General features: G+C 31.8%; 2 protein-coding genes across 2 annotated transcripts; one reads left to right on the plus strand and one right to left on the minus strand.

Moving 5' to 3' along the window:
* Nucleotides 1-18563: 18563 nt before the first annotated feature.
* K441DRAFT_461095 (uncharacterized protein) lies at nucleotides 18564-18934 on the plus strand (the record flags this gene model as incomplete). Its single annotated transcript, XM_067641775.1, has 2 exons — nucleotides 18564-18718; nucleotides 18769-18934. Coding segments are annotated over 2 exons (321 nt in total), but the record flags the coding sequence as incomplete, so codon positions are not given.
* Nucleotides 18935-20757: 1823 nt separating this feature from the next.
* Nucleotides 20758-20934, minus strand: K441DRAFT_575238 (uncharacterized protein; the record flags this gene model as incomplete). The annotated part of the gene is made up of 1 exon (XM_067644152.1): nucleotides 20758-20934. A coding segment is annotated over one exon (177 nt), but the record flags the coding sequence as incomplete, so codon positions are not given.
* Nucleotides 20935-25913: the final 4979 nt, after the last annotated feature.

Genomic DNA, 25913 nt, shown 5'->3' on the forward strand with positions numbered 1-25913 from the left:
AGCGAGTTATTATTACGCTAGCTCCCTCCTTAATAAAGAATGGAATGGCGGTTTATTTATAAGATATTACTTAGGCCTACACCCAATTAGAGATACACCTTCAGCGCTTAATATTAGTATACCTTCTAGAGTAAATTCGCCACTAATATCCCAAGGATACGATTATGGTTGTGCTTAAGCCATTATATAGAATCGTAGAGGCAGGAACCTATTAATAGGCTACCTATAGTAAGCACTATAAAGAGAAACTTTTAATAACTACTTCTATATTTAATTTATACTTCCTTATTATAACTACAGGAACCCTATTTAGAATCATTAATATATAAACTAATAATATAATTATCTTAGGAGACAACTAATTCTCAGCCCTTAAAGAAGATAAGCTAGTAAGGGTAAATCTTATAGCAAAGCTAAAGGAAAAGCTTAATTTAATAACACTATTACTTTTTAATAGATGCATCCTCTCCCTAAACGAGGATGTTATTGCTTTACGCCAGAAGGGTTAAGGTAAGAAGATTAATGTTATTAATATTAATTTCCTAAAGCAAGGATATGTGGAGTAACGCGCTTGCGGAGCTTATATTGCTTCTATCTGTTAACCTAAGGCTTTATTTAATCTCTCTATTGCCGCCCAATACTAAGAACTAACTAAGGATGACGTTCTTGCCCTAAATAAACGTCTTTTTTAGTAAATGAACTATCTTAATCGGGGACTACTCTATATACCTATTAGTCTTCCTACCGCTAAGCTCTTTATATTTGTTAATAGATCGTTTATAAATAATAAAGATTTTAGCTCCTAGTTAGGATATAAGATTATTATCGCGAACAAATCTACTAAAGAAAATAACTTTATAATCCACGGTAACCTTATCTATTAGAGCTTAACTAAGAGTAAGCGCGTTACTTAAAGCGTTCTAGCGTTAGAGATATATAGAATGGTTGGCGGAGTTAACATAGTAATTATAATTGGAACTACCCTAAAGATAATTATAAATTAACTTAAACTTCCTATTATCCCTATAATTGTGTATACCGACTTATACTTCCTCTATAAGTGTTTAGTTAAGCTTAGTACTATAAAGGAGAAGCGCCTTATAATCGATATTATAGTACTTTATTAATCCTACGAACGTTAAAAACTCTTTAAGATTTAATGGATTAATGGCTAAGATAACCTAGTAGATATGATAATAAAGGCGAACCCAAACAAGGTACTAGAGACGTTTATTAATACAAATACTCTACGTGTACGAGTTAAAGGTTAGGTAAAAAGGGAGTCCCTAGAAATGTCTTAGTTATATAAGGCCTTAAGATATCCAGGAACTTTAACCGGCGGTTAAAGTTATCTAATTGGTTAGATTCTGCAGACCCTAACTTAAACCAGCTAATTAGGATTTTCTATTCCTGGGATGGAAAATCGCTATTAGCTCGCTTATAGCTAGCGCCTTAGCGGCCCTAATGGCCCTAATACGATATCTACCTATAACTCCTTAGCAAGAAAGCACCGCGTGCTAAGAGGCAAATTTTAGGACAGCGAGACTTATACTATAATGGCAATAGTAAGCGAGGAGGGTTTATATTTGTTACGATAGTTAAGCAGTATTTGTATATAGATGGTAACCATAAAAGAAGAGTTGCCAGTGTCGGGAATAAGGCAAGTTGCCGCCACATACGGCAAACTGCCGTCACGTAATGGCAAGTTGCCATCACGTGTCGCCGCGGTACTAGCGTGGCGAGGAGCCTTAAGTTCCTCGCCCTCCCTTATTCCAATTAATAAGCTTTATTAACTAACATCACTGTAACCCTACTTAAGTAGTCGTTATTAGTGAGTTACCCTGTGTGACCAACACTATTTAACGCATAGACTTTAGCCTCTTAATATTAGTGTATTTAGGCCCCTAGCTAAAGCTTACAAAAGGCACCTTTATAACTCTGCACTTTATAGAGCCTTAAGCATTACCAAGCCGGAGTTCTTATAATATTATTAAGCTGCGCGTAAAGAAGCTATATCTTCAATAAATATAGCTAGTGTATGGCGGGCAACAGGCCTTATTCCCCTTAATCCTTTTATTGTTTTATTAAAGATCTAGCTTAAGACTCCTCTTTTCGTAAGCCTTACTAATAAGGATGGGGTGCGAATTAATATTCCTGTATCTCCTTCCGAAGGGGAGAAGATTAACGAAGTTATTAATCTAATTCTACAAGGTGCACCACCCCTATATTTAGAAGCTATACTTAATCTACAGCAAATTGCTCTAAGTACTCTTGCTAATAAAACTGTTCTTTAGCGTATAAATATAGAGCTTGTGGAGAAGCAGAAGAGGCAACGTTATAGTAAGAAGAAGACATTATATAGGAAGGCACGAGTCTTATCAGTAGAGGAGGCTCTTAAGAAGCTCCATTAGAAGGAGCAGAAGGAGCAGGAAGAGGCTGTTTAAAAGAAAAGACGTGGAGCTTTACGAGGTGTAATAACGTTCGCGAAGAAGGTTTGGAAGGAGCTACCAATGTAGGACGATATTTTTTAGATAGAATTGAGATAGAATTGACGGTTTAAGTGAGAGTCTGTGCATACAAGAGCTCTGCTTAGAGGGTGGCTCGATCGGGTGGCTAGGACGTTAATCATAGGCCGCCGCCTTTTAGATAAAGTTATTTATAGAATTAGGCTTCGTGTTAAAGCTAATAAAAGTATAGTAGCTATTATAGAGGCAGTAAAGGTGTCTAAAAGGTAATTTATAAGCTATGGTTAAACCTTAACATTTAGGGCGAGCCGTATACACTACCTATAGTTACTCTTAGCCAATATAGATATCTGCTGCTTTACTAAGAAATAGTAATATATAATACTATAGTGTTAAGTCTTCTACTAACTTATTATATAGAAGCTTTTTAAGTTTTTTAAAAACCAGCTAACCGTATATCTAGTTAAGATATAAACCTTCCTATTTAACAAATTTAATACCCTACTCTCTCTTATAAGTATATACTGCGCTTTTAAAAAAGCTTATTAGTTATAAAAGACAGTTAAGGCTTAGGCAGCTAAAAGGAGTACCACCTTCTATAACGCCTAAACTGGTATTTAAAAGAGCTAGACGGTAGATTAGCTAGTATTTCTTAATAAATTAGCGGTAAATAAGAGGACTAGTAATAGGAAGTATAGCTAGTTATCTAAAGGGACTATCTATAGAGTAGTACGCCTATTTAAGAGATTAGAAAGGTAGAGCCTTTTACTAGCACTATTAATAGATAGATATTTAAGCTATATTATTGTAAGGGATATTATTGCGGACACCTTGGGTTGCCCTTAAGACAACCCCTAGACGCCCCTTAGATGGTCGCCGTACCGGAGGCACGTGCCCGTAGTATATAGTCTCTATAATCCTAAAGGCCTTACCTTCTTAAAGATTTATCTCTCTTACTAATCTATCCTATTCTATAATCGTGCCTTATAGCCCCCTATTTATAAAGCCCCCTTATATCCAAATACTTTTTATTCTATTTAGAAGGGCAGCTAGCTTAAAAACCAGATTATCAATTTATATCTTTTATTTACAACTACTATTCTTCCTTAAAATCTTATAATAACCTAAATAGAAACTCTATGGGCACCTTATAGAAAGCCGTCGCGCTAAGGTAGAAAGGTCCTTTTAATAGCGAGAGATTATAACAATATAAACCTTTAGATAAGACGGTTAAATAAGCCTTAATACCTAAATGCTCTAGGAGCTTAAAGACTCTTATATACCTATAGTTACTGCTAAAAAAATAGACACCCTCTATAACGGTTATAATGCTACTAAAAAACAACTGGAATCCCTTTAGCCCTACCTAAGCTAATTAGAAGATTAAGCGCTAGAGGCAACTTTAAGGTCTTTCCCTAAGTTAGAAATACTAAAGAAATATATTAATATATCTAACTAGGGAACTAACCAGAACCCTCCCGGAAGACCACTAGCCTATAATTAGTATAGTACTAGTATATAGACTGCTTACGAGCTAAGCGGGCCTACCCCTTTAGGTAATTTAACTTAACTACTAACTTAAGACCTAAGCCTTGTTGGGAAGCCTATACTAGCTATTAGTACTAATACTACCTTTATAGCCGGAGCTTTATTAAGGCCAAGATTAGAAAGTTAAAAGCTCTAAACTAATTGTCTTTAAGATATATATTAGGAAGCTGCTATAAGGCTCTTTAAGCTATACGGGAAGGAGCTACTAATAAATGTATTAGAAACCTTTAGGGGTAGGTTTAGATCTAGCAGAGCTTAATCTAGGCTAGATAAAATCTTTTATAACCTAGCTAAGGCTAAGGGCTTTTTAAGGGCTACCTAGTACTTACCTAAGGAGGTATAAAAGACTTAGAGAGTTATTTACGCTATAAATAGAAAAAGGATATAGACTAACTGGCTAAGGCCTTTAGTAGTTTAGAACTCCGCTATAGACCTAACGTCTAGTAGCTAGACAATTAGGTTTATAAGGTAGATATCTTTTTTAAGATATTAATAATACGAGATAATACCAAAGAGCGTATATACTGGATTATTAGCAAAATTAAAGACCAATTACTAAACTAGATTGCACTTAATTAGCTTAATAAAGAGTAAATTACTATATAGCTATAGCTATAAACCTTTCTAAAGAAATAGACTTAAGATCTGTATGTTATATAATATAATAATATAGAGCTATTCTAGAATAGGATATAGCTTAACCGCTATAACTTCCGCCAGTTTATAAACTTTATGGAAACTTATACTTAATAAATAAATCTAAAGCTCTTTAAAAAGAAAGACGGTAGTATTTATAAAAAGGAGAAGATTAGGTTTATTTAGGCTAGAATTAAGCTAGTAATTTATAATAAAATAAAGTGCGTAGGTGTAACGGCGCTGGGGCACCGCCCCATGCGACGTCTACATGCAGCCTAGTTAGGGGCTCGCTTGGAGACTTGGCTCGTGTATATAGACGTATCCTTTCCTCAACCTTCTTCTGCTCCTTAGCTTAGTATCTTCGTAATACAGCATTCTACAAGCTTCGGTTCAGAGGCATTTGTACGAGCCGTAACAGTAGGAGCCTTATTACGGATTACTATATATACGGATTTTAAACGAGTGGTTCTAAACGCTAAAGATATAGTAAGAAACTAGACCTCTTCTAGTAGAAAGCTAGGGGGTTACTAAAAATATAGGCACTTTAGTAATACTATAGAGCAGACCTAACCTTTAAAGAAGCCGTTCTTAAAGAGAACTTTAAAAGGGTTAAAGTTAGGAGTCTTAAATAATAGGAAAAACTTTAGGGCTAACCTAATACCCGTTTAGCACCTTTATAGAAACACTTTAAAAAGTTAAGAAAAAACTCTAGAGGTAGATTTTATTGGAAAAATAAGTAGGGTAATAACTGCACTAATAATCTAAAAAAGAAAAGCCCTAGTTATAGACCTCTTTTAGCTATAACTAGGGCAAGATATAGAAGAAGAGACTCTCCGTATTGCTATTAAGCTAAAAATAACACTCCTTATAGGTAAGGTGCGTTAGTTCTAAGTACTATATAATAATGGCGCTAAAATTAATCTTATATAATATAATTTGGTAAAAGAGCATAAACTTATCCTATTGCTAAGGTAGTAGAAACCTATTATAAGCTTCCTAAATAAGTATTAAATTAAACTATATAGTGCCTATAAGCCTATAGTATTAGTAGCCGATATATATAATTGCACTAAGGTAGTTAGCCCGTAACCCTTCTAGGCGGCTAACTTTATAGGTTATAACTTTATCCTTAGATACTCTTAGCTTATAAAAGTATATTTTAAAATACGCTTTAAGATAGGAGCCTTTAAATAGTAAAATAATAAAGATTTAAAAGGGCGTATATTACTAATAAGCCTAAAGGATATCCTAGAGAATATAGCCCTAGGCGAAATAGTATATGCTCTATATCTAAAGAAGTATTAAATCTAACCCCTATTTAATAGCAAGATAGGTATAGAGCCTAGTATAGGTAATAACCCCTCTATAATAAAGACCCTATAGGGAACTACTAGATAGATTATAGAGATATTATAAAAAAGCGGTAATCTTAAGGATTTTATAAGATACTTTAACCGTTATAAGTTACTCTAGCTTAAGTAATATATAGAGAGTATACTATAGTACCTTAAACGCTGCGTTAAAGAATTTCCTACCCTCTATTAGCTATTGTATAAAACAGTGTAATATATAGTAGTAACTATATATAAGCAACTACTATAGCGCGCGATACTGCCTATAAGTATTTTAAGGGAGCTTTAGAATCTACCTAATAATAATATAGAGAATAAACGCGACCCTAATTTGTTAAATATTCTATTAGGCCTAAGGGGCTTACTAAGGGTATTTTTAAGTAGGAGAGCTAAAGTCCTACCATAGAACTTGGAGTATAATTATATAATTAATCTAAAAAAAGGCAAATAACCGCCGAACCTTTTTATCTATAACCTCTCTTATAAAGAGCTTAAGATCCTATAGAAGTACCTTAATAGGTTACTAGAAAAGGGATAGATTTAGCCTAGTAAGTTACTAATAGGCGCGCTAATCCTCTTTGTTTTAAAATTAAATAGAACTATAAGGCTATATATAGACTATCGCGGTCTTAATAAGATTATAATTAACCGTTACCTACTACTACTAGTTAGTAAAATGCTAGATTAACTATTTAGGGTAAAGGTCTTTATAAAGCTAGATTTATAAGACGCCTATTATAAGCTCTATATTAAAGAAGGGGATAAGTAAAAGACTGCTTTTAAGACCTAATACAGCCACTTTAAGTATCTGGTAATGCCTTTTAGGCTAATTAATGCGCCTACGATATTCTAATTATATATTTATAGAGCCTTAGGGGGACTAGTTAACCGTATATACGTTATCTATTTAGATAATATCTTAATCTACTTAGAAGATAAGGATTAGTATAAGTAATACGTCCGCGAAGTGCTGGAATGTTTAGGTAATTAGGGCCTCTACGCTAAGGCGTTAAAGTATATTTTTGATACTAAGTAGGTTAAGTTCTTAGGTTATATTATAACGCCTATAGGTATAATTATAGACCTAGTATAGGTGTAGATAATCTAGGAGTAGCCGGAGCTAGAGAGCTACTAGGATATTTAAGTGTTTTTAGGCTTTACCAATTTCTATAGGCGCTTTATCTATAACTACTTAGACATTATTTAATACCTTCGCAGTAAACTTAGCTAAAGGTAGCCACTTTTTCTAGTTATTTTGTAGGTAGGAGTAGTATATTTATAGGTATTATTCTATAATTACGTTTCTAATTTTAGTTTAACCGTCTATCTTTAGATAAAATATAGTTAAGAGTTATATTTATATACTTAATCGTTTATATAGGGCTTACTAGAAGTCTAAAACGAACTGGCTTCTATAGTTAGATATTATTAAATTAAAAAGTCTATATAGCTTAAAGATATACTTAATAAAATATTCGGCTACTAATATTATATTAATTAAGTCTATAGGAATTATATATCGCATTTTTATAAAATAGTTAATAACTATTATAATATTTATAAACCTATTACTATTAGGCAGGTTAACTATAAAGTTAATTAAGATATTTTGCTATCTTTATATTAAAATTAGCAATAGTTAAAGTACTTCTTACTTTTTTATATAAGAGGTCTTCCTATATACGCACATTCTATATACTTAAATATATTTTTATATATAGTTATATATTATAGGCCAGTAATATACTTATTAAATAATCTTATAGGTCTTTATATAGCTAGGATACTCTACTATAGGGGAATTATATATAAATTTAAGTATCTTAAATTATAAGGGTTCGGAATTTAGGACTATTATCTTTTATTAATAGTATAACTAATTATTACGGATTTCGCATTTAGCGAGTATAATATCCTTATATTGTCATTTCCCTATTTATATTGCTTTTATTATATCTACTATCTAGGGGTTATTCTTATATTTGTGCTTTATTAATTTATTAATTTATAATTTATTCCTATTAAGCTCCGTATTTAGAAATATAGGGTATAGTTTTTTAAAGCGTTTAGGGGGCAGTAGAATTTATAATTAATTTATAATCCATTCATTTGAGGCGTTTATAGGTAAGTCCTATAATTATTATATTAATAAGTTAGGCTTTTAATTAAGTTTACTAAGTTAGTATAAAATCTTAAAGTTAAATTATAAAAGGTATTTAGCCTAATAAATTTAGCGCTATATTAATTACTTTATAGTTATAAAGTACTATAGGTTTTTATAGTCCATTAATACGCGTATTAGGAATAATAATCCTTTAAGTTTTAGACGCCATTATTTAAAGCATCTAATAATTATAAGTAGTTCCTTATTATATATCTTATAGTTTAATTTAGTAGGGGTAAGTTTTTAGGAAAGAAAGGCTACTAGGCGCAGCTTGCCGTTCTTATTATATTATAATAACACTCCTCCTAGTATATAATTAGACGAGTTTATTTTAACAATATATTTAAGGTCTAGATTAAAGTAAGTAAGAATTAGAGTAGTTATAAAATAATATTTTAGGTTATTAACAGCTTATTTATATTTAGTAATCTATTTAAATCTTATATTTTTCCTTATTAAGTTTACTAATAGCTAAATAATTTTTAAGAAGTAATTAATAAATTAATAATAGAAATTTACAAATCCTAAAAATCCTTAAATGTCTTATACACTATTAGGACTTTTTTAGTTTATAATTATAGCGATTTTCTTAGGGTCTATTTTAATTTTATTATAGGATATAATTAGGCCTAAGTATATAACTTTAGACGTATAGAACTTGCATTTCTTAATATTATATTATAAGCCCGCGTCTTATAGGCGTTTAAAAACTATTTAGATATACTTCTAATACTTAGAAAGCGAAGATAAATAAATTAAGATATTATTAATATACGCGGTAATAAATATATTAAGGAATTTATAAAGCGTATTATTAGTATATTACTAAAATATACTAGGACCGTTTTTTATACTAAACGGTATTACTAGGTATTTAAAAAGTCCCTATTATATACGGAAAGCTATATACTTTTTATTTCCCTTATAAATACGGATTTAATTAAAGGTAGTAACTATATTAAGCTTTATAAAGTATTATACTTTTATTAAGCGGTTAAGCGTTTTTTAAAGCAGAGGAATTAGATATTAGTCGTAAATTATAATTATATTTAGGGCTTAATAATTAATATAGAACCTTAAGCCTCCTTTAGATTTCTTAATAAATAGTATATATAAAGTAAATAGTAATTAACTGAGGCGAATAAATCCTTTCTCTAGGTGCTTTTTAAGGTATTATTATATTATAAGCAGCTCCTCTTATAATATACCGTATAACGGGCCGAACTTTAGCATTATACTAGGTTTAAGTTCTATCTTAAAAATCGTACTCGTTTTAATACAGGGGTAGTTAGTTTATAAATTATTTCTTAAATATATTAATTAGATTATAATATTCTTTAGGTATAAGAGGTTAGGGGTTAATATATTGCTTTAGTTCCAACGCCTTCTTAATATCTTCTAGTATTATAGTAAAGATCTTATAGTCTTATTTTCTTACTAATAAATAAAAGGGTATAGCTTGTACTATATAAATTTTAAGGGGTTTTAATATATTACCTTCGCATTCTTTACCGCGATTAGTAGTTATAACTTTATTATATTAGTTTAAGGTTTATAGTAAGGGCAATTTATATTATATTAAATTTAAATAGTTATATACATATTTATAGAGTAAGTAGTATTTTAAGTAATAACTTTAGCAGTAGGTTATACGGAATTTTAGTGTTCCTTTAACCTAGCTAATTAAAGGGTTATATTATTTTAGCTATCTATATTTAAGTTTTACTTTATAATACTTTAAGGGTATTATAAATAGGGAAATATATTTAAGGTATTTATCTACCCGTATCTTTATAAGAGTATAGTACGTTAGTTTACTATATATTAAAGGCTTACTATTAAAGCCATATAGGCCTTAAGGCTTATTAAGTTTTTTTTAAATTTAAGCATTAAGTTTTTATGTAGTTTATATTAATAAAGCCTATACTAGTAGCTCCGCTATTTATAAGGATTTATAATTCCTTCTATTTTTTAAATATTTAAATTTTACTAAGTATATTAAGGGAGTTATGTTATATATTAGCGTTAGAAGAGCCTAGATACTTATACTCTTCTACTTCTTATCTTAAGGCGCAACTTAGCTCTAGGATAATTTATTTTCTAAATTAACTAAAGGTAAAACACTTTATAGCGACTAAGTATAATTTATAGAATAAGTATAATTTAAAGACTAAGAGGAACTACGTTAGACCTTTTTAAAAGGGTAAGTTTAATAATTCCTTTAAATATATCCCTTTTTACCGTATCTAACGCATTCTCTATTTACAGCTTAAGTTCTTTATTTATTAGTTCCTAAGGGTATATAGAATTAGGTAGCATTAAGGTCTATAGGGTTATATATAAGGCTTTTAGGTCTTAAAAACGGGTTATACTTTAGGGTATATACCGGTTTTATAAAGTTTTAAATATAAGGTATAAATAGCTTTAGGGAATAAGTCTATTATATTAAAGGTCCTTATTAATTTATTAATATATTATAACAAATTTGGGTAAGTCCTTTAGTAGTTCTTTACCTATTAACTATACTTTATATCTATACAAGTAGGGGTTATAAATATCGTCACTGGATAAATAGCGTGGAGCGTATACAGCAGGGCCCGTATGGCGTAGTATAGATCACCTGACCACCTACGGCCCAATAGATAGCCCGACCTTTACTACCCCTTTCTTCCTCTTTTGGTAGACAAGAAGAACACAAATAAATTAAAGAACTAGTTACCTTATATTATAATTATAGTACCCCCCAGGTAATACCAACACTAATCAGTAATATCACAGATCAGAATCCGGTGTTATTACAAAGAGAGACAATACGCGATCGCTCCTACCAAGGCCTATCAATCATGTCGCGTTTACTAAGGAGAACCCTTCCTACCAAGGCCTTAGGAACTTAAAGAACCAACTCCTACCAAGGCTTCATTTAGTTCGCGTCTATTACATAAATTAATACCTAGATAAGGAGAACCCTTCCTACTAAGGCCCTAGGAACTCAAAGAACCGACTCCTACTAAGGCTTTATTTAGTTCGCGTCCATTACGCAAACCAATACCCAGTACAACCTCTTTACTAAGCTAGTACCCCAGCAGCTTCGGCAGCACCCCTATAACCCTAACACCATCTATTACTTCCTTATAGGTCTACCACGTCGAAAATTACGTCAACAGTACGCCCTAAACGCTAGCGTATCCCCTCCCTTCTACGGCCTTTACAAGCCACGAACACTACAATCTACGCTAGCTATGTCCGACATAGGAATCTAACATCCGCGCTAGGGCAATAGGATTACCCTAACCAATAAGACTACTATAGAAGATGTCACCAACTATATTAACTTTAAAATTAATAAGTATACTAAATGCAATTTTAAGGATAAAAGCCTATGGGAATTATACTAAGAGGACTTTAACAATTTCGAGATACAGACATTTAAAGACGCTAATAGGTCTATAATTAAAAGACTTAAATAACTGCTCCGACGTAATAGAGTATGGGTCTTTAATAAGAAAAGCAAATTAGTACTATAAGCACTATATAACGTCGCCTATAAGGACGACCCTACGGAATAGTCAGATGCAGAAATTAAACTATTTATCAGTACTAAAGGACCTTTTAATTTATACGTTATCAACCGTCGTCTTAAATCACGCCTATTAACTCCCTCAATATTATCTACTACCCCAGTACCAACCCCAGCTATCTTAAATAACCCTCCCCCTACGGCCGAGCTCCCCTCGCCTACAAACGTCACGGCTCCCTCTACGAACGTCACGGCTCCCTCTACAAACGTCACAGCTCCCCCTATAAACGTCACAGCTCCTTCTACAAAAGTCACAGCCGCCGCTAACTACGGTAGAGACTTAGCAACCCTAGTAAAGATGTACACAGAGGAAAGCAAATATAGTAGAGAGAATGACAACTTTGACCGCAAGCTTACGATCTTTAACAACCTTTATAATAGAGTTAATATACCATAAGCGGCAAAGATTAAAGGCTTTCCAACAATGCTACGCGGTATTACTCTTGATTTTTACTATAAGAATAAGGCAACCTATATCACTTTTAACGGCATCTATAACGCTATACGCAACCATTTTAAAAGACTAAAATACAAGCGTAGAGTTCTAACAAAGTGGAACGCTATAACTCTTAAAATAGTAATAATAAAGAGCGAGGGCAAGTCTATAGAGGACTGCCTACAGCTATTACTTAACGACCTCCGTTACTTACAGCATGGTCTTAATACTAACCTCCGTAATAACAACTTCCTCTATAATAAGCTTATCGTCGCTTACCAAGACGTCGCTGCTTGCTAGGCAGCTTGCTTTAACCCGCCTATTACACTTACCGGCCTTATAAATAGCCTACAATTGTTAATTGTTACCTATAGGAAGATTAACGGTACTATAGGACAGCCTACCAACATATTCTTTACTAACCGTTACTACTACTAATTAAAATCTTAACTAAGTTCATCTAATAATCGTTACGGTAATAACGCTAGGACGTGCTTTGTGTATAAGAAAGGAGACTATTAGTTAACTAGGCATACTAAGGAAGAACGTAATAAAGCAAGAGAAGGATTTAAGAGACGTATCCACTAGTACCTTGTGGACAATAATATTAATGATTTTAACAAGGATATAATTCTAACTACTACTAGCGGCAATTTCTTCTATAACAACTATGGCGTTAAGCACTTTATAACTTCAAATAGGCTAATACTAATTGAAACCGCCAAGAATATAGTCACATCTATAAACAACAATACCTTTATCTATAGCCTTACTGGTAATACGGAACCTAGTGGTACGGAACCTAGTATAGCAAGGCGCAGTAATAAGGTTAATATAGAGAACCTTACGGTCGATATTAACTTCCTTAACTATTATTTCGACGATAACGGATAGGACTCAGCCCTTCCACCGCAATATCCGCAATATTCACAATATCCGCAATATCCGTAATATTCGCAATACCCGAGACATCCGCGATTACTGCCCTAAGCACCTATTAACCTATATACTTCTCTTTTATACTTTCTTCTTCTTTCCTTTTTTATAAATGTCGCCAGTATCTATATAAGTAGGGGTTATAAATATTATTACTAAATAAATAGCGTGGAGCGTATGCGGCAGGGCCTGTATAGCGTAGTATAGATCACCTAACCACCTACGGCCTAATAGATAGCCCGACCTTTACTACCCCTTTCTTCCTCTTTTAGTAGACAAGAAGAACACAAATGAATTAAAGAACCAGTTACCTTATATTGCAATTGCAGTACCCCCCAGGTAATACCAACACTTTAATTTTATCTAAAATAGTATAATAGAGAGTAGTAACTCTAGCGGCTTTATTCCAATCTAGTTTACTAATAAGGCCTAAAAATTCCAAAAAGAAGCTGGTAAAGTCTCGGTTCCGTTATTATAGGTTTTTAAGTTTAGTAATAGCTATATATTCGCAGCTAGCGTTATTATATATTTATTTTAATAAAGAGATAAAGATTTTAAAATTAATAAAGGTGCCGTTATAGAAGAATGGGTCTATAGTTTATGCAGCGTTTTTACTTAAATAAGATATTCTATAGCTAATCTTACTAGCTTTAGTAGGGTATTAGTTATAGTTTATTAAAAGTTTAAGATAGAGCTTAGTTATAAAGGGATATAGGTTATTTTAATTTCTATTAGGTATTAGAGGGTTAGAGAGCTTTTTAAATTTTATAGTAAGTACTAGGTTTATTATAGGTATAGGTTAAGCTACCGTTATTAGTTTAGGGTTTATATTTAACGGGCTAGGTTTATATACAGTTATTTTAATTTTATTTACAGGTGTTATTATTAGGGTCTTTAACGTAAGTACTTTAAAGTTATAGAGTTTTTCGTAGATTGTTCCCATTAATTGCTAGTACTAAGCTTCTAATATTGCCCGCTATTGGGCCAAAGTATCTATAAAGGACTATTATATTATAGTTAACTGTTCCCTAACTAGGGCTATAATGCTTATAGTTAACGCGGTAGGTTTAAGTTCGTTTACTATTTTAATAGTAGTTGTTTTAATATAACGTAATATAAGGGCGCGAAGAGACTTTAGGGAAGATTTAAAGAAATAATATAAATTCTATCTAAATCTAAAGGTATATAGCTCTTGCTAGGAATAAGACGTTATATAAAGAGGAGAAAGGAATAATAAGAGAATTATATAATTAAATAGTTAGGGGCTTAGTGGTTAATGCGTGCGTATATACGCACGCGGTCTTCGATAAACTTTAGTAGAATTTAATTAATCTAGCAGAATTTGGTTAAAGCGTCGGAATTTATCTATTAAGTGTTTTACTAAGACATTCCTACTATAACTAGGCTAGTCCCATTACATAGATAACTTAATACTTTAACTAAAAAGATTCCTTATAGAAGAATACCTAAATAGATAATAGTAGTGGGAATGCCTAGAGAATATATATTTATAGTATATTAAAGATAAAAAGCGAACTAGGTATTAGCTAAAGAATAAGCTAAGTATATAAGGATCTAATAGCTAATAGTTAGGAAAAGTAAAGGCTTATAGGACTAAAGGGAGCTAGTAGTAGAGCCTCCGACCCTTAAAGGAATTTAAGGACAATACTTAAATTTAAAAATTAATTAGTAAGATTAATAGTTTTAAATGCTAATAGATAGTAGAGTAATAAGGAACTATATTTTACTAATAGTAATAAAAAGGATAGGGCTACTATATAGAACTATAAGATAAAATTAAAACTAGAAATAAGTTTAAAGTTTTTTCTAATCTATAAGCTAACTAAAGAAAAGTTAAAAGTATTTAAAGAGTTTATCTAGGAGAACCTATAAAGGGGATATATTAGACCATTATAGTTATTAGTAAGTTATCCAATACTATTCGTACTAAAGAAAAATAGAAAGTTTAGGCTATGTATTAACTATAAACAGTTAAATAGTATTACTAGGAAGGATAGATATCCTTTACCCTTAATTAGCGAAATCTAAGATAGGATAGGTAACGCGTAAATCTTTATAAAGATAGATCTAAAATAGGTATATTATTAGATTAAGATTAAGCAAGGCAATAAATAGAAGGCAGCCTTTAAGTTAAAGGAAGAACTATATAAACTATTAGTTATATAATTCGGACTTATAAACGCACTAGTCATATTTTAGAAATAAATTAATAACGTATTAAGAGAATACTTAAATAAGTTTGTTATAATATACCTTAACAATATTATTATATACTTAATAACTAAGGAAGAATACGGAGAATATGTTAAATAGGTTTTAAAGAGACTATAGGAAGAATAAATGCTAGTAGTAATTAAGAAATATAAGTTCTTTACAAGGAAGACCAATTTTATTAAATTTATTATTAAACTAGGTTATATTAATATGGACTTAAAGAAGATAGAAGCTATAGTAAGCTAATAAGAACTAAAAAGCGTAATATAGTTAAGGTCGTTTTTAGGGGGTTGTAATTACTATAGAAGGTTTATAGTATAGTGGTTAAAAAATATTAAACTATTTATAAGACTTATAAAAAAGGAGGAACTATAGGTATAAGGAAATAAGTAAAAGAAGCTATTTAAAGAACTTAAGGAATTGTTTACCTAGGAGCCAATCCTTAAAATCTACTAACTAGGCTTAAAGACGGTTGTAGAAATAGACGTATTAGACTTTATACTAGGAGTATACCTACTATAGAAGTATAGGAGCGCATAGTATCTAGTAGTATACTATAGTTAAAAGATAACACTATTAGAACTAAACTATAACATCTATAATAAGGAGTTATTAGGTATAGTTATAGTACTTAAAGAATAAAGAGCATTCTTATAAGGTATAGAAAAACTATTTATAGTTAAAACGGATTATAAAAACCTAGCAGGGTTTCTAACAATAAAAGAACTTAATTAGAGATAAGTTAAATAGGTAGAGATGCTTATAGAATACTATTTTAAGATTTAGTATACTAAAGGGACGGAAAATATAAGAGTAGACGCGCTAAGTAAAAAGGCTAAACTATAAAATAATAAGAAGCTATTAGCAGTAATACTATATAAAGATAAGGATAAATTAATTAAATATAATTACTAAAAGCTAGTAGTAACTTATAAGTTACTAAAAAGTAACTAAACTATATTGGCAAAATATAGTACCTTACTAATGGCCTTAATGGTTAGTAGTTAACGCAATTAGCGCGTAGTTAAGGGCATTTAGTAACTTAACCGACTAGCCTATATTAAGTTTTTTTTTATTTTTTTAAATATATAGCCTACGCGTGGCCTACGCGTAACCTATATACAACCTACTAGTAATCTATATATTTAGTAACCATAATTATATTTACCTCTTTTATACTAATAGCATATTTTAAATAAATAAAAGCTACTTTAAAGCTATTTATAAGGCTAGTAAAATTAATATTATTATTTTAGATAGTTTAATATAATATAGCGATGTTTCTCTTCTACTTATTTACCTATTAACTTACCTTCCTACCTATCTACCTACCTACCTACATTACCTACCTGTCTACATTACCTACCTATTTATATCTGCCTACTTATCTATATCTACTTACCTATTAGTATCTACTTATAACGAAGCCTTATAGTAGGAACTATGGTAGACTTATTAATAGGCCGGGTATATAGGTAAATAAGAAGTTAACAACGTAATAATAACTAGTGGAGTGGTTACCTAATAGATTAACTTTAATTATATTTTAAGATTTACTATAAAGAAGAAAAACTATTTATAGAGACCGTGCGTCCTTAAATATATAACTCCTCCCTATAATAAAGGGTTTAGTACGTTAGTGTATAAGTACGTCAGTATCTTACATTCCTATATTTTTATATTTCTACATTCTAAACTTATAACATAACTAGCTATATAACTTAGCTACCCCTTATTCTATAGCTTAATTAGTTTTAGCGCCTCCTATATTATCTTAACTAACCTATTTATATCTATTCTTAGTAATCGCACTACTGCTAATATAAGGTCCATAACACTATCCCCCTCCTCTTTATCTTTATCCTTAAAGATATCTCCTATCTTTAAGTCGTCTATTAAAGGTATAGCATTTCTATCTTTAATTTAATAACCTTTATTATTCCTAATGCCTTTTATTAAATCCTTTATGTCTAATTATTATAACTAGCTAGTAACGTTAATTTTATTACTCTATTAAAAAAGAAAATAGAGATCTAACTGCCGGTTTTAGAGGGTTCTGTCGCCGTTTTTAGAGGTCGTGTCGCTAAAACTCCCTGTCGTCCTAAGCCTCTTACTTGCCGGTCTAACGTTAAGCCTCTCGCTTACTTAGCCTGTGCCCTATTTTTTATAGGCAGACTAGTTTATCTAAAAGTATAACCCTTCTACGCGCCTGGCGCTAAACCTATATATACTCTATAGCTCCTACCTCTAATCCGTTTAACCTAGGCCCCGTTTCTCTTATTCTTTACCCTTCTATCTCCTTAACCCTATATTACTCTCTATATCCTTTCCGCTATTACTACCCTAAGTTCTCTTCTAGCTCCCCAAAATGCGGCGCGCTTAATTATTAAATCGTAGCTTATTATTTAGCGTTACTAATAATAAGTATATAGATATAGACAGCGATAGTAACAGTTACCGAACAGAACCGACTATCCTTAACAGTAATACTAATAGTACTACTAAATCTGAAAATGCTTATAAAGCGTCCGCTTAAGTATGGCTTTATAAGGATTAAAACTATCTACTAGAATATTACCTTAAACAGTTAAAAGAGTTTAAGGAATCCAATTTTACGACATAGGACTACGCTAATGCCACTATAGCTCTCCTTAACCGCATTAAAGAATACTAGTATTAGTAAGTAATAACCTATTTAGCGGCTTTCTCTTAGGCCTAACTTAGCAGAGAGCTAATAATTTCTAGATACCACACCTATATAGGGAAAGACCCTAAGAAAACATACCAAGTCCTCTCGCTTTAGCTCCTTTATAGCTTCTTTAACTAGTCCCTAAACTAGAAATAAGGGAAAGGTAGTAGAAAATAGTACGGGATAAAGGTTTCTAGCTTACTTAGCCTATACTAGAAGTACTATCGCCTTATATATAAGAGAGCAACTAGAGGGAAAATTGCTAGTAAACTAAACCGCTAGATATATAAGGTAATTATATTCCTAGTTAATCCTTTAACCTAGTAAGGTAAGGTAAAGCTAAGATATTTTTCTTAAGTACTTTAGAAACTGGCGGAGAAATATAGCCTAAGCGAGAAAAAGTAAGAAAAGACTGTTATAGACGCGAAGGATTTTACCCTAGTCCTTAAGACTAACTTAGTTATAATAAGGAAGCGATATATAGTTGGATAATATCGAATATAAGTGCATTTCTTAATATAACTAGGTCTTTATACTATAAGCCAACCTAAAGCTCTTCTAAACCTATGCTACCAACATATAATAATTACACTTATTTATAACCCAAAAGGCGGGCCTTATAAGATCATGCCTAAGTTTACATTTAAATTCACTAAGGAATATTTTGGCATAAAAGAAACGTATATTCCCTTTCTACCCTATTCCTCTCCTTACGCTTACAGAAAACCAGTAATACTTTCTCAATTCCTAAAATTATCTTTAACCCTTCGCTTATTCTTAGCCCTTACGTCTTTCTCCTAGGCCTTCTTTTTGCGGATAAAGCTTTTATAGCCCCTAATCTAACGTCCGCAAAGCAGCTTAGCAAGCTATATATTAAGCCTAGGCGTAATAAGTTACCGCTACTACTCTATTTAGACCTAGATAATATCCCTGTATTTTAGCAATTAATTAAAACCCCCTACGGCCACAAGGTCTTACTTAACCAGCCTTTACTATATTTAACTCTTTTACCCTAGATTAAGGACCTTAGCGTAATTACAGGATTTTAGCAGGTTGCGCGTCTATATAGTCTCCATTACGGCGTAGGTAAGGCATTTAATAAAAATAATAAGTTCTATTATATAGAGCTAGTTCTACTAAAACCTTTCTAACACCTATACTACCTAGGTAACGTAAGTAACGCCCTCTAGAACCTAATAATATAGTATGCCGACGCTTAAACGTTTCTAAAGCACTACCTTTCGCGGCGTGTTAACGTAGATATACAAGCAATCGTTTAAGGCTTAGAGCTTTAAGAAAAGTTAATAAAAGCAGTATACTAAATAAGCCAATTAATTAACCTATAGTGGCCACAGCACCTAATAACAGAACAATCCTTATTAATAAATAAGAACCTATATATTTGTTCCTTAATCAAAGTTTAAAATAAGCTAACGCTTAGCCTTAAGCGCAAAACCGCAGAAAGCATAGAATACCAAAAGCTTAGCCAAGAAATTATAAATAAAAGGCAACGTTAGAGAAATGCGCTATTAGAAAATATTAAGAAGAATTAAAATAACAAATAAGCTATAATTAATATTAAGCGGTAACTTTCCAGAGTTATATTTAGTGAGGATATTAAAGTAACCTTAGAATCTAATAATAATAGATTAGCTAAACACAAACGCCTTATTAAAGTAATTATAACGCTACCTAGCACGTTATTAAAAGATAAGATACGTAGATGTAATAATACCATTAATACAGTTATAGATTACTGTAATATTAAGGAAGGTAGAGCGTATTAGCTAAGTCATTACTAAAGATAGTTTAGGGTAGGTATCGCCCTTAGCCAAGTTAAAATTAAAGAAGATACTAAGATTTTTGTCTGAATAAGGTTCTGTAATACAGTAGACACAGTTACTTATAACTAATTGGGTTAATTACGTGAGCTAAGCGAGCTTAGGAGGTCTACCAAATTCCACCTATAGAAGTAGAGAAGAAGGAAAGAAAGAAAGAAAAAAAAGACGATTGAAACCAAAACCCCCCCCCCCGTGATTCCAACAATTTTAGAAGCGGCTAAAGCGCTAGAGAGTGCAAAGTTATCCTTATATAAGGAGAAAAGACTAAAGATATACTTTATCTGCCTTAGGAACTAAAAGCTACTAATTAGTAAGCGTATATATAGGTTTTATACTCTAACTACTCTTATAAAGCATTTCTAATAAGCACATCTCTCTAAACTCCTATAGTAGGGTAAGATTAAATATAACGTTTATAAAGTAACCCTTAAGCATAAAATGCATCTTTAGAACTATACGCTTAGTATACATAGGACCTTTTCCTAGTCATTACGCGTTTATCTTATTATTCTTTACCACTTTTTATTTTATTTTAGTCTATTATCATCCAATCCTATTCTAGTATTTAGTAAAATAGATATAATAACTAGGATTTTATAATTCATTCCGGGGGGACAAGGGGTAATAGGTAAGGTAAGGGTAAGGGTAAGGGTAAGAGTGAGGGTAAGGTAGAGAATGAGATAAAGGGTAGAGTAAGGGATAAGGTAAGAGGAGGCTAATAGGAAATAGATAATATAGTTACTATATAATATCTAACGGATCGACTATAGACGAGATATATATTTAAATTTCTTAGATTAACCTAAATAGAGAAAGGAAGAGAAGTATTATATAATAACTTCCTACCTAAGCCGATTTCCTAAGCTATATATCTTTACTTATATATAACGCTTGCACCTTTTACAATAAAGTATATAAGGGTAATTAGGGTTAGATAGATAACTACTATCCTTAATATAACATGTAAACTTAGCTCTATAACTAATATTATAACAGGTCCTAATTATATAGAGGGTATTAAGACAGTTATTAATGTTTTTACTTTTACGCTCAGCCGCGGCATACCTTACCTTAGCGGATTAAAGCAGTAATTCTGTTTATTATAGCTAAGATTAAATAGCTTAAAGTTTTAGCATAAAATTTTCCTCTATGTCCTTAGATGCGGTAATCGTTATCCGTATAATACTAATAGCGAAATCGCCTATAACGTCTAGCTCTATAAAGTCCTTAAGTTTAATAAGCTCTTTAATATACTCGGCCGCTATTAAGGTAATTATATTATATAATACTAAGTCGCCTATTAGGCTAAAGACATCCTTTACAATATTAAAAAACCCGTTTATGGACTAGCTAGTTCCTAGAATATATTAAAATTTTATATTTATAAGCTCTTTTAGCTATAGTATATTATAGTAATTAGCAATTATATTAATATAGACGTGACGAAGTGTAATATAGGCCGTCGTCGGCCGTATCGTTATATCTTTATTATCGCCACTGCTATTATCTAGTTTAGATAGCGATAAGGCATTAGCATCGTTAATATTAAATCCTTACTCCTCCTTACTATTCTTATAATCCCTCTTATATATAAATTAGATTATCCTCTTAATAGTGCCAGAATTAAACTCGTTAATATTTATAATATTAATCGCCGCCTCCTACCCATTAATTAGTTAGTTAGGGTTAATTCCACTAAATATTTAGTTAGCTTTTACCTAAAAGCCTCTATTATAGGCAGCTATAAGTATAGGAGATTAGGTGTATATAATCGCTTTATAGACTTTAAACTCCAGCCCCTAGTATACAAGTTTTAAGTCGCTATATTTCTCGCTATTTATAAGCTACGCTAAGCTAAATAAAACACTCTTAGATAGCATGTTTCTCTAGTTTCAACTACATCTTAAGCAACATTTAAGGGAGTAATTTAGTGTTAAATAGGACAATTAAGAATAAGAACTTTGCTTTATTAAGCATAGCTCTAAAGCCTCTATATATACATTAAGAAGTTCATCTAATTTATAACGGATTTGGCTAATTAGTTAAAGCTTTAAACGTTAGTTACTTAACTAAGGACTAGTATAACTTCTAAAGTTTTAGGAAGGGTAAGTAGTGGGGTATATAGCCGCAGCGCCTAAAAGTAGTTAGTAGTTATATAATAGAGGCTTAGTTAAAGGATGTGTTCCTATAGCTTAGGTTAAGGCTCTACAATCCTCTAAGCCATATTAAGTAAAGTTAAATAGTATTATATTCCTACGTACCGGCCCACTAATTACACTATTCTACTTTTTCCCTAGCTATATATTAATACATCCTATATACCGGCCTATCTTTTATATACACCCCTATACTAACCTAATAATATTACAAGTGCCTGCTCTAACGTACGTATAGCTAGGATCTTAACGGATTTAGCAGTTATAGCTTTAGTCCTATAAGCTAGGAGGTTATAGGAGTTAGGAGCTCGTAGGAGCTAGGGGATCCTATAAGCTAGGTAATTATATAAGTAGAGTAGTCTAACCTAGCGCCCTCTAATTAATGCCTAGTGTATAAATAGGGTATTAATAGGTTTAATAACTTCGGCTTTAATTATGCGAGCTAAATGCTTATAGGAGCTAGCTAATCCTATAAGCTAGGTAATCCTATAAGTATAGTGCTTATAGGAGCTATGCAATCCTATAAGCTAGGTAATTATGCGAGCTAGGCGATTATATAAACTAGGTAATTATACGAGCTAAATACTTATAGGAGCTAGCTAATTCTATAAGCTAAGTAATTATACAAGCTAGGTAACCGTATAAGCATAGTGCTTATAGGAGCTAGGCAATCCTATAAGCTAGGTAATCGTATAAGCTAGGCAATTGTGCGAACTAAGTAATTATACAAGCTAAGTAATTATATAAGCTAGGTAATTGTATAAACTAGGTAATTATATAAGCTAGGTAATTATACAAGCTAGGTAATTATATAAACTAGGTAATTATATAAGCTAAGCAATTATATAAGTAAAGTAATTATATAAGCAGAGTAATTGTATAAGTAGGGTAATCTAACCTAGCGCCCTCTATTAATGCCTAGTATATAAATGGGAAGCAAATATTAGGAAAATACTAAAACTATAAAAAAAAGATATATATAAGTCCTAGATCTAGAAATATTAAAGAAGTTCCTATATAAAGACCCCTTATATATACTTAAAGAAGTTCCTATATAAACAGCCCTATAAGCGTAGCTATAAGTCTAACCCCTCTCGCGTAACCTAATATAAGGCAGTATTGCTAGGGTGTACGGTAGGGAGTAGGCAAGCCGAGCATGAGTCGTATAGGGAGTCGATGGAAGAGGACGATATGGTAATGAGGGTAGGCAATAGCCTAAGTACAGAGACGAACCGATGGGGGAGGAAGGAGGCTGCAAGCCCGAGGAGCTTATAAGGGGTGGCCAAGGCCTAGCCGAAGGCTAGCCTTAGCAGCCCCTAAGAGCTCCCGGGGCGTAGCCGAGTAAGGGACCAAAAGTACCCTTACACCTAACTACCCCTCCCTACTATACCAGAATAGATAAATAACCGCTATATACTATAAGTAGAGAAATAATTTAAATAAAAAGAAAATACTATAAAAAAATATATTTATATCCTTAAGATATAAATCTATAAGTACCGTAGTCTTAAACACAACTAATAGTTACTAAGGTGGCATACGTCCTAGGTCTATAAGAAATTTAAAAAATCCTAAATTATTAGTATAGATTTACCTTCTATTATTGCTTTTAAGGTAGTAAATAAATTTATCTAAGTAAAAGTATAGATTATCGCGAATACTTTATAGCTCGCTATAAGTTAAGCGGGTAGAGACTTTAGTAGGAATAGTAAAATATTATTTTGTTTCGCGATAGGCTAAATAAAAAAAGGCCAAAGTTTTAACCCTTTTACTAGCTTTTATTAGAAATCTTCTTTATATTTATATCCTATACTTATAGATTTAAAACTATAGGGCCAAGGCCACCGTATCTAACCGTCACCTATATAGCCTCGTTACTTAATATTTCTTTATTACTATCTGCCCCTATTTCTTAATCTTTAGTACTAAAACCATTTTCTCCGTTATATAATATCTCTGCGTCCTATTCTTAATCCTTATTACTAAAGTTACTTTCCTAACTAGCTAACGCCTCTATATTGCCGTTATCTCTAGAGTCGGTTTCTCTATCCATAAACGCCTACTTACTAGCTAATAATTTAGGGACGCTACACTCGTAGGTACTTAGGGTTGCGGATACTACTTAAGGAGAAATTATAGTTAATATTATTAGGATATAGAATAAGCCTATAGACCTCTAAGTACCGGCTACTTAATGCTTTAAGTAAAAGATCTCCCCTAACGCAAGGCAGATTAATAGGAGTTAATTACCGCCCGTATAAGGCGGAGCGCTTATAAAGGGCTTAGCTAAAATAGTAATTAAACCACCCCAGAGGTACTAATAGCTCCTTTACTATAGATAGGGGGTTAATATATAAGATTGACTAGCTAGGATAAGTTTACTACTTAGGTAGTATCTTGCCCTGGGAAGGATAGGCGTTAAAAGTAGATTATATAATACTATTCCTACTAAGAGAGGCGTTATTAGGGGTCATTGTTAACTTTTAATTTTAGTTTATAACTTTATACGAACGCTTCTAAACCCCACTAAGGCATATAGCGTCTGTTGGGGATTATTAGCTATTTAAGTTTAGCAGTAGCTTAGCTAATAGCTACCCCTAATAATGCCTTACTTATAGATTACTTTAGGCACCTATAGTCTCGGGCACAGACAATATATAAGCTAAGAGTAATTATAGCTACTAAATATTGTACCATAGATACCACATAAAGTAGAAAGGGGCGGCTAGTATACTCCGCCTTTTCCTTCTACCTTCTGTTCTAGCTCCGCCTTAAGAGAGAAATAGAATATAAACGTTATGCTCCTGGTTCTTATATACCATTAATTTAACTTACCTTTAAATCTAACCTCTTAACTATATATCCCTTACTATCCTTATAAGAATACTAAATATTATATATATTACCTTAACTAAGCTTAGATATATTGCTAATATAACCTATAGGTCCTTAATCAGTGCTTATAAAAATATTACAATATGCTATCGCCCCAAAGATAATATACCTAATTATTAACCTACTAAAAACCTTAAATTATCCTAGAATTATATTAATAATAAAGACACAGCATCTAGTAGCGTGGAGAAGAAATAATTGTAGCTTTCCGACCTTATATAGAAATAGATACCTTATACGCCTACTTAAACACCTAATAAGGCTAATTCTTATAAAAACGATAATAATATAAAGGGCGATATACAAGAGGATACGGTTTAGGGAGGTATACAAAAAAAAATATACCTTAATTATCTTAGGGGATTGGAAGGCCATGGCAAAACTAAAATAGACTTACCTAAGCCAATAGAGGACTATAGCGAGGCTAAGATAGACTTATTTTAACCAAAAGAAAACCATATTAAAGGCTTATCCTAGCAGATACCCTCTATACCTACTTATACAACTAAGGAGATTAACTCTTATAAAATTAATAATAATACGGAGGGTAATATATAAGAGGATATAGAAATATACGCCAATTACCTTAAGAGCCTAGAAGGCCGCAGTAAAACTAAAATAGTCTTACCTAAGCTAATAGAGAGCCATGGTGAGGCTAAGATAAACTTACCTTAACTAAAAGAGGTTTATATTAAAGGTTTACTAGTACCTCTAGGTATGTTTATAAAACACCTATATATTATTTAGTAATACTAATAATTAAGTAAAGAATAGTTTAGCCAATTTTATAAATTTCCTTAAAGATATACCTCCCCTAACTAAAGTGTTAATAATTTCCAATGCTATAATTTTAGACGGATAACTAAAGTATCTCTTATTATGGTTGCCAACTTACTATATAATAAAGGACTTAAAGCGTCTCTAAAACCTTAAATATAGATTAGTTATATCTATATATAGTCCTATTATAATAGTATCCTAGT

The sequence above is a fragment of the Cenococcum geophilum genome, assembly GCF_001692895.1.
Source record: "Cenococcum geophilum 1.58 unplaced genomic scaffold K441scaffold_40, whole genome shotgun sequence".
NCBI classification, from domain to species: domain Eukaryota; kingdom Fungi; phylum Ascomycota; class Dothideomycetes; order Gloniales; family Gloniaceae; genus Cenococcum; species Cenococcum geophilum.